The following is a 9,104-nucleotide window of genomic DNA, read 5'->3' on the forward strand; positions in this document are numbered from 1 at the left end:
TACTCCACGGTCTTTGCTTCCAGTTGGTTTTTGACATGCTGGTCCTGCAAAAACACAACACAGAGATGACGGTGGCAGCAGGAGAAGCCCTCTACACACTCGTGTGCCTGCACCAGGTCATTATTATTATGAGCCAATCGATGCATTCAATTTTTTATCAGTGTATTAAGAAGAGTTCATTCAATACTTGATTTTTGAAAATATATATCTGACAACAATTTGTCAACTGATATTCATTTTTAATTGGTGTTATTACTACAAGATAAAAATAAAAGTTTTAATTTAAGTATTTTAGTTATAAAATAACTGGCGCCCTCTGGTGGATAAACCATATCATTGCTTCTTGTTACTCATGACTATATTGTCTCTACCACAGAATCCCTGTATGTGACCCCATGTTAACCAAGTGTTTTTCCTCCACTAGGCGGAGTACTCTGAGCTGGTGGAGACCCTCCTCTCGTCCCAGAGAGACGCTGTCATCTACCAGCGGCTGGCCGACGCCTTCAACACGCTGACGGCCAGCAGCACGCCGCCCACCATGGACCGCAAGCAGAAGGTGGCCTTCCTCAAGAGCCTGGAGGAGTTTGTGGCCAACGTGGGCGGACTGCTCTGCGTCAAATAATAACAATAATAATAACCACTGGATATAAAACCTCCTCCAGCCTCGAAAAATCACCGTTATGACAAGCAACCAATCAAGAGACCCTACCCACAAACCCCCCCACCCTTCCCCTTGCTTCCTACCTAAGAACTATGGGTAGAAGAAGAGTTAGGGGGACATCCATCTCATGCCTGAATGTTTACCTTGTTGTCGCCTCCTAGGAGTTCTGCTCCTGCTTTTATTTTTTTATTCCACTCTCGGCCGCTCCAGCATGATTGACAGACTTGATGATGATGATAATGATGATGATGATGTGGTTACCATGGAGACGGAACTGCAAAGCAAAGCAGACGGACTCAGTCGGCGGTTTGTGACCTGTTGACTGAAATGACAGAACGCTGACCGCCATGACAACAGGAGGTGGAGCTTATGTTGTTGTTGTTGTTGTAGACGGCGTTGTTCTACTCCCCCATCAGTGGCTATCTTGTCCAGAGAACACACTCAGACACACACATTCACACGCACACCCACGCCTATACACATATAGTGACATTGTAGGTGAAACAGGTTGCTACCATTGAACATTGAAGCAAATGCTTTTTTTTACAGTGTGATGGTTTTTTAAGTTGAACATTTTATTGGGGCCATTTTGTTTCAAGAAAGCTGTGGTGAACGCCTCAATACACACACACACACACACACACCTTTTTTTAACAGTTTTCAATATCACAAACACACACGCCGCCCCAACCTTTCCCAGAGTGCCTTTTGTTTTGCTGATTGTTCTGTGTGTGCGTGAATCACAACATACGTCAAGAACCGTGCCTGCCATTCGCCCCAAGAATACAGCGGATGCCAACACACACAAAAACACACTTAAAAATGCACACACACACAAAAGAAATGTTGCCATGACAACAAAGGTACGGCCGGCCTGGTTGTCTTTGGGGTTTTGCTGGAAGGCAGCGAGGACGGAAAACCAAATCAGATTGTGTCACGATACAAGGTGTTTGTATATACAGTGTGTGCACACATATGTACCATGAGAAATGTTTGTTCAAAGACAAAAAAACAAAACTGGACTGAAATGTTTTTATATGCCATCTGACGGCAGAAAGAGTTTAATGGATTCAGCTTAAGAGGGGGCAACTTTCCTCTGTTGACCTTTTTTGCGGTTTGGTATTTTCTTTTCTGGATTTGGATTGTAGTATTATATTGCGGCCTCTCAGACACCTTGAGGAAAATGGGGGGCCTTTTACAAAAGTTTAGCAGATTAATTTTTTTCCCGTAGTATTTTTCTACAGCAGCACATCCACCGTTTCACACTGGATTGAAGCAAAATACTGTTTTAAAGGCGAAGGACAGCAATAACAAACCAAATAAAAAGGAGCAGAGCCACTTGTTGATGCATTCTGTTGGAGAGCGAATCCTCCGCGTTCAGAGCACTATTGCTGGTTGTAGAATGGCTGTTTTTTTGTTAATGAAATGTACATAAAGTTATTGTATAAAATCCTCTGGCCTCTGCTTTTTCCTTTTTAAACATGTAATGTCTTTTATTTACTTTGGTAACAATAAAAAGTTGTTATTTATCCTTTTGTTTTTTCATTACTGAATTCATGAAGCCTTTCATCAAGACGGAAATAGGATTTTGGAGGTAAATTATTAACAATAAATAATAAACTTTATTTGTATGGCACCTTTCATACAATAAATATACATCAAAGTGCTTTACAATCTAGATATTGCATGCCCTGCAAGAGGGATTTATTTAAATGTTTTTTATTTTAAATAAAAATGTAATGAACATACAATAAAAACATGGATGGAATACCATAAGATGAAAATAGAAATAAATAAGTTGCATGGGGACATGATCACTACACTCTTACATAAAGGATCTGGACTTGCTAAATAAACTAAATTGACTCAGATGGCTGTGACTATTCTTAATGTAGAAACCCCTCTGTGCATCTAAGAATTCATAGAATTTGAAAGCATTTTTTTTTTTTTTAATGTTGGTGTCACTGTCCCTGATCATGGACATAAGAAAGTCCATGATAGAGAGTGGCGTTGTCGAGTTTATTGTCCCTCCGCGATAGCCGTACTATCTGGAACCACGTCATCATCGCACGACTATTCACATGTTCACAACACAACAGAGCAGCCAGCGGTGAAGTTCTCCCTCTCCTCGCTACCAGGTAAGCTCATATTCTTTTTCAGTGTCGTTTCTTTACATTCTTTTACAGATATTTAACCTGCGTATGTTTGAATTCTTATTAAATAAACACATGATTAAAAGAGACTATATACAATAGCGTATGTGTAGCTTTCAGCCACCTGTCAACTTCGAGCAAACAACAGCAACACATTAAAATAAATACCCTCATATCCTTTAACAAATTGAGACATATTATCTTAAATCTGCCAAACTCTACCTGTAACTGTTTTAATTAGGCTATATTATACTTCTTTTGCACCCATTCCCTTTTAATTGCAGCCATTCTACATCGCTGTCTAAATGTTTAGGTGGTTTTGGCTCTTTATCAGCTTGTTGTGTATTTGCATATTGTGTTTGTGTTGTTGTTTTTGCTTTGCATTTGTTTGACTCGACATCATTGTAAATGGTCACCCCTCGATGATCTCTCGAGTATAAATAAAGGTTAAATTCAAATGAAATGGCATTTTCTAAGGTATGTCCTCATGACTGAATAAACACGCTTTCCTCAGAGGAAGATTGGGTCACTGGAACACTGGATTTAGAAAGGTACCTGAAAAGTTCCACAGTTTTGTTTAGAAATATATTCTAGTCTTATGTTGGGTTCCAGGTGCTTCTAAATATAATCTAACTGCAGCCCCCTCTCACCTCCGAAAACTGCATAATGCACCTTTTGAATGAGTTAAATCAATACAATGTTTTTATTTTCCTTTCAGGTTTTTAACTTTTGACTCTGCCTCTCTCCTGAAGGACAGTTCCTCCTCTCCGTCAGCCATGAGTGACGGCGATGATGACGTGCCCACGCTGTCGGCTCACACTCTGGCCGCGCTGCAGGAGTTTTACAAAGAGACCGAGGCCAGCACTGAGCCAGCAGAGAACACAGCAGAACAGTTCACTGTGGGAGCAGTGACAGAGGACTGGGTGAGTTCTAATGCGAAACTAAAGACTACTGAAACATCGATAGAGAGGTATTGAATGAGCTGGAGGATGACCAATGGCCCGTCGCAGATGTATTGTGTTGGTTTTTATCTCATTCATTTATGCAAAGTAACTCAGGAGACTTTGTTGGAAACTCATTTGTTGGACAAATATTGACAGATTTTTTTTATATTTGTGTGTGTGTGTGTGTGTGTGTGTGTGTGTGTGTGTGTGTGTGTGTGTGTGTGTGTGTGTGTGTGTGTGTGTGTGTGTGTGTGTGTGTGTGTGTGTGTGTGTGTGTGTGTGTGTGTGTGTGTGTGTGTGTGTGTGTGTGTGTGTGTGTGTGTGTGTGTGTGTGTGTGTGTGTCAGGGGATGAGTCAATTCTGGTACAGTGATGACACAGCAACTCGGTTAGCTGAGGAGGTAATACGTGAAGCTGGAGAGGGAGGCAGGTAAAATGACAGCCCCACACACAGAATGCTTAATCCTTGCTATGTTGTTGTGTTTTTTGCATTTCTTATTCATACTGTAGTTGCTTTGCATTCCTCTTGTGGGTGCAAAAACTGGTTTGAAGTTCAAAGTGTATCAAACCACAACCAGAAATTAAAATGTAAGCCTCATCTCCAAAATGTTACTGACAGAGACTTAAGTGTGTCAATGTCCCGTTCCCTTCCCCCTGCAGGATAGCGTGTGTGAGCGCTCCCAGTGTGTACCAGAAGTTAAAGCAGGGCGTGGTAGACGGGTCAGACCGTGTCTCTGCCGTCGTGTTGGAGTACGACCGACGCTTCGCCGCCTACGGAGATGACTTCATCTTCTACGACTACAACGAGCCGCTGTGTCTCCGTGGCGACGTGGAGCCTCAGAGCTATGACATTGTCCTCGCCGACCCGCCGTACCTGGCAGAGGAATGTCTGAGAAAAGTGGCCCAGACCATCAAGTACCTCAGCAAAGGCAAAGTGCTGCTGTGCACAGGTGAGATGGCGAGGACGTGTGTGTGTGTGTGTGTGTGTGTGTGTGTGTGTGTGTGTGTGTGTGTGTGTGTGTGTGTGTGTGTGTGTGTGTGTGTGTGTGTGTGTGTGTGTGTGTGTGTGTGTGTGTGTGTGTGTGTGTGTGTGTGTGTGTGTGTGTGTGTGTGTGTGTGTGTGTGTGTGTGTGTGTGTGTGTGTGTGTGTGTGTGTGTGTGTGTGTGTGTGTGTGTGGGAATAGTAACAGGAAATCAATTAATTCATTTAATCTTCTATTTATTTAAATGCATTTGTTTGTTTTCTATTAAATGGAAAGTGTTTCAATTTTATGTCAAATGAGCCAATCAGTGTGTGCTTTTATTTTCAGTCACCTATGTTTTATTGCAAACCGTTAGCATTAACAGCTTATTGCTTGTTATCTGAGCATCTTTGTTTCTGTGTCCGGTCTACTCTACAGGAGCCATCATGGAGAACATCGCCAAAGAGCTTCTGGACCTGAAGATGTGCAGCTTCCTGCCTAAACACAACAGGAACTTGTCCAACGAGTTCCGATGTTTTGTCAACTATCCGTCTCGTCTGCTTTCCTTATGAGGAACCGAACCTGCGTATGATAACACTTTGACTCTGAAGACATGCTTTAAGAACATGGAGGAGAACTTGTTGGACAAATATATCTGCTTCTTTTTCAATGAAAATGGTTATTTAATAATTAATTTCAAATGATAAGTACAATGACATGAAACCAAACTATAAAGGAATACTTAGTCGTTGTAACCCAAAACACTTTTTTGTCAAAATCGAACATTTACTCACCATCTGCTTCCTGACTCGTGTGTCCGGTCTGAAAAAGGTCAGGTCTTTTTTTATACATACTGACGCCCCAAAAATGGCTATCTAGCCAAACAGTCTCACTCCCAGCGCGTCATGGAGTGAGACTGTACATCAGATAAAGTGATCAGTATTTAGAAATAAAACATTATTTGTTTGTAGTAGTGAATTGATTCATTGATGAGAAAACACTGCTATTAAACAAGCTAATGTCTTAGATTAATACAACTGAAATCAGTTCCTTTTATCCTGCAAAGGCAAAATCAAACTGGGAATAATAATGCTTCACATTTATGTAATCAAACTCTCTTCAAACTGTAGATTGTTGCTGGGTTTTTATTGAAGAATTCTGACTAACTACAAAAGCAATCATCTGGAATATTTGTTTGTTGTTTAACGAAAAGTTTTTATCTAAGCTTCAGAAAACCATGTTGAATTGAGTCCGGTGCCTTGTTTTTTTTATCAGTAGGTGGCAGCATTGATCAGGTCACTGATAATAAAAAGGCATTTCTATTCTATTGGTTAATAAGATTGCTTTTATTTTCTAAAGCTTGGTCAATCCAATGTATAAACAAACATGTTCTCATTCAGCTCTTCTATCTATGCAGACAGTTGTGGTCTCCTTGGTTCAGGCTTTGCAGCTATAAATCTTAGTTTTCTGCCTCCTCCCTCAGGCAATGGAGGTTAATAGGATGTTGTTCGTGCTGCAGAAATCTCAGCTGGATTGATCCAAACCTGAGCAAAATAAAACCCAAACTGTCTGTCTGTCTGCAGTGATGTGCACAAGAGGTCATTGAAATGTGTTTTCTCTGGATGAACAAACTCTTCAAAAGGTCATATGGTCTTTTATAGCCTGTCTTTTCCAGTCCAGTATATGCAGCAGATGAAGTGAAGACATCTTTGTCAAGTCCATGTATTTTCCAATATTCATGGTCCAAAGGGCGTAATAGAATTAAAGCCAAGACTGAAGTGGACCAAATAAAATCAGTCACTATTTGCTTCTAGGAAAACAGAGATGAAGATCAGCCTGCTAAATATCTGGACCAAACCCTAGATCATCCAAAGGTCATGTTAGAGGCTAACAGGGGCTTCTACTTCATAAAAAAAAATTATAGAATTATTGAATACTACTACTTAAAGGCTTTGCAAATTAAAAAAACAAATCCGCTGCCCCTGAAAAAGCATGGTGCACCTTTAAATTGGTGAAAGATGAAGAGATCGAATAACTTATCTGGAGAACCACAACCCTACTTCATTCACAATTTCTTGTTTGTTTTAACACGCGGTCCAGCTTTGGCTTTGGGCTCAGCTCTCTGCAGGCTCTGGTTAATAATCTCTCCATCCCGCTCCTTCTCCATCAGCGGTAGACACGTGCAGCCCACCGCGATTGACACGTAGACCTCAGTGTACGAGTGGCGACCGCCCACGCACGAGCCGGTTCTCTTCAGGATGACTGAGGGCGCATAGACTGGAGTGCTGCGGTACCGATCGCTCTCCTCTCCGTACGGGCCGATCAGGCAGCCTTTACACAGGCAATAAGCCTCCGGGATGTAACGGGGGTATCTGAACGGGTCGTATGAGATCCTGGAAGAAAAGTGGGGTTCAGCAAATTGCATTTACCCATAGCAGAATCCAAGTTTATAGCTTATTCTTTGATATCATAGTTTGGTCACTCGTTCTACAGAAACGCCCACTTTTCATTCATTTAACCTTTTCTGGGGAGAAGCGATTGTCTTGTGTTTGCAATTCTATTTGATTGATTAAAAACAGATTATGGATCAAAAAGGTATAATCTATCAAAGAACATGGTACATAATTCAAATATAAAATGTTTTGTGACTACAAACAAAGTATGTTTAGAGTGTAACCTGCTTTCTTCACAGCCTGGGGACAGAAAAGTGGGCGTTTCTGTAGAATGATTGCCTTCAATGCTTTAAAGCAGTCATATAGCCTGCACTCTGATACATAGAAATACACGTTTGCATTCATTTATCTGCATACAACTGCTTTCATTCAAAGTCATTGATAGGTCAGGGTCTGGGATGAGAACAGATCACAGCACAAGTGGAATAATAAACTTGACATATAACGTTCCACCTGCTCTCACCTGTAGGCCCAGGGGGAGATGCTTTGCAGGTTGACCGGGAGCCGGGTCTTCCTCTCGGCCGGGGACCGCACGCTGCTGGTCGGGCAGGTCAGGTTGAGTGTGTCGCGGGGCTCCAGCTCCAGGGCATGGTGGAAGGCGCTCATCACTCCAACAGAGAGCCGCCCGAACATCTGCTCCAGGATCTCCTCCGGAAGGTCCAGACAAGACCTGGTGTTGCGCGTGGCCTTCTTCCGTACCCGTCCCGCCCCGGCCGTCCAGCCCAGGAGCAGCACAGAGAGCTGCAGCAAAAGCAGCAAGACGCGAGTACGATCCGGCATCACTGTGCGTAAATCGGTTACAGTGTTATGCCAAAATGCGTATTCACTAGAACACGTTTCTTTGTGCTGTGAGAAAAGCCTTCGCTGCTTTTATCTTTCTTAAAAGATGAAAAGTAGATTTATCAGAACAAACTTGAGCTTCGTTAATAGCTGACTGTCCCCTGGTATAGTCCGTTAATTCGGCTTTGTGCCAAAATGCGTAATCACTGGGAGGGGGGTGGGGGGGGAGAAGAATCTGAGTTGCGTTAGATGTGTTCGCTCCTCTTGCCTTTCTTAAAAATGTAACAAGTAGATTATCAGAACAAAATTGAGCCTCGTTAACAGGTCCCTGTCCTCTGGTATAGTCCGGTGAAATGCTGGAGGCGTTGGAGAGTCAGCGGCAGGCAAACAGTCCACAGTCCTGGATTGGAAGCAGAGGCACAGGCGCGCCGCCAGAGAAACCGCGGAAACATTTTGGCACAACACGTCCACTGTCTCGCCAGGAATAACAATTACCTTAAAATTAAAAAAAAAAAGTATTAACCAGCTGGGAGTTTTAACACCTCAAAAAGTTTGTAAACGTTGTTACGAAGCTGGTTTTTCATGTTGCGTTTCTCCAGTGGTGTGTGCGTAAAAATCCATTGGAAGCGTTTGTACGCGCAAGATTCAGGAACACAGTGATCCACCTTTCAGAGCGCATATACATCAAACTGACAGATAAAGTAATAAAGTCGCGTCTTAAACCTCCAGCCTAGGTAGCCAGAAGTGGGAAGTCCAAACGTGTGTGTGTGTGTGTGTGTGTGTGTGTGTGTGTGTGTGTCTGTGTGTGTGTGTGCGTGTGTGCGCACAAGCTCTGCTGCTGGATGCTGGCGTCACACCAGAGCCCATTTAAAAAATAAACTGGATCCAACTATGTCCAACCTCTCCTTCTTCTTATGTCTGCTCTGTCTGCTTTTTTGTGTATGTTTTTCTTTGGTTTTAAGACCCAATTCGCCTGTGACACTTATGTGTACTGTGAATTTGAATGTATGTCATTATGAGGCAAAAGCTTAAATTTATACTATGCATATAAAAAGACAGTTAAAACGCCATGTTATACAAATAATCTCCACTAAATCTTTAGTTTCATCCCCTGCCATCCAGAGAAATCTTCTCATAATAACTCAGATTGTC

At 42.2% G+C, this 9,104-nt stretch overlaps 3 protein-coding genes across 4 annotated transcripts in view; 2 read left to right on the forward strand and 1 right to left on the reverse strand.

Moving 5' to 3' along the window:
- xpo4 (exportin 4) overlaps positions 1-2,190 on the forward strand; it is a 49,748-nt gene extending 47,558 nt beyond the window's left edge. The window contains exons 23-24 of the mRNA XM_080038640.1: positions 24-116; positions 425-2,190. Coding sequence (XP_079894766.1) covers positions 24-116; positions 425-622 — 291 coding nt within the window. The 3' untranslated portion in view covers positions 623-2,190. The remainder of the gene's footprint in view (positions 1-23; positions 117-424) is intronic.
- A 528-nt stretch (positions 2,191-2,718) lies between these two features.
- Positions 2,719-6,672, forward strand: eef1akmt1 (EEF1A lysine methyltransferase 1). 2 transcript variants are annotated; one of them, XM_080037860.1, is made up of 5 exons: positions 2,719-2,799; positions 3,567-3,737; positions 4,105-4,187; positions 4,418-4,707; positions 5,158-6,672. In XM_080037860.1, the coding sequence occupies exons 2-5, from the start codon at positions 3,591-3,593 to the stop codon at positions 5,289-5,291; spliced, it is 654 nt and encodes a 217-aa protein (XP_079893986.1). In that variant the 5' UTR covers positions 2,719-2,799; positions 3,567-3,590; the 3' UTR covers positions 5,292-6,672. The 2 variants fall into 2 exon arrangements, with proteins under 2 accessions (XP_079893986.1, XP_079893987.1); XM_080037861.1 differs by having other exon boundaries at positions 2,748-2,799; positions 3,533-3,737.
- Positions 6,673-6,776: 104 nt separating this feature from the next.
- il17d (interleukin 17d) lies at positions 6,777-8,624 on the reverse strand. The gene is made up of 2 exons (XM_080037862.1): positions 7,636-8,624; positions 6,777-7,112 (listed from the first exon to the last, which is right to left on the reverse strand). The coding sequence occupies exons 1-2, from the start codon at positions 7,950-7,952 to the stop codon at positions 6,785-6,787; spliced, it is 645 nt and encodes a 214-aa protein (XP_079893988.1). The 5' UTR covers positions 7,953-8,624; the 3' UTR covers positions 6,777-6,784.
- Positions 8,625-9,104: the final 480 nt, after the last annotated feature.

This window comes from Ammodytes marinus (genome assembly GCF_949987685.1).
Source record: "Ammodytes marinus genome assembly, chromosome: 12".
NCBI lineage: Eukaryota > Metazoa > Chordata > Actinopteri > Uranoscopiformes > Ammodytidae > Ammodytes > Ammodytes marinus.

What these genes read in the sequence shown, in the direction of transcription:
- eef1akmt1 (XM_080037860.1), top strand. Translation starts at nt 3,591, where the DNA reads ATGAGTGACGGCGATGATGACGTGCCCACGCTGTCGGCTCACACTCTG. An exon ending in GAGCAGTGACAGAGGACTGG is followed by an intron (nt 3,738 to 4,104) that starts GTGAGTTCTAAT and finishes TGTGTGTGTCAG; the next exon opens with GGGATGAGTCAATTCTGGTA. An exon ending in CAAAGTGCTGCTGTGCACAG is followed by an intron (nt 4,708 to 5,157) that starts GTGAGATGGCGA and finishes TCTACTCTACAG; the next exon opens with GAGCCATCATGGAGAACATC.
- il17d (XM_080037862.1), bottom strand. Translation starts at nt 7,952, where the DNA reads ATGCCGGATCGTACTCGCGTCTTGCTGCTTTTGCTGCAGCTCTCTGTG. An exon ending in ATCTCCCCCTGGGCCTACAG is followed by an intron (nt 7,113 to 7,635) that starts GTGAGAGCAGGT and finishes CTTTTCTTCCAG; the next exon opens with GATCTCATACGACCCGTTCA.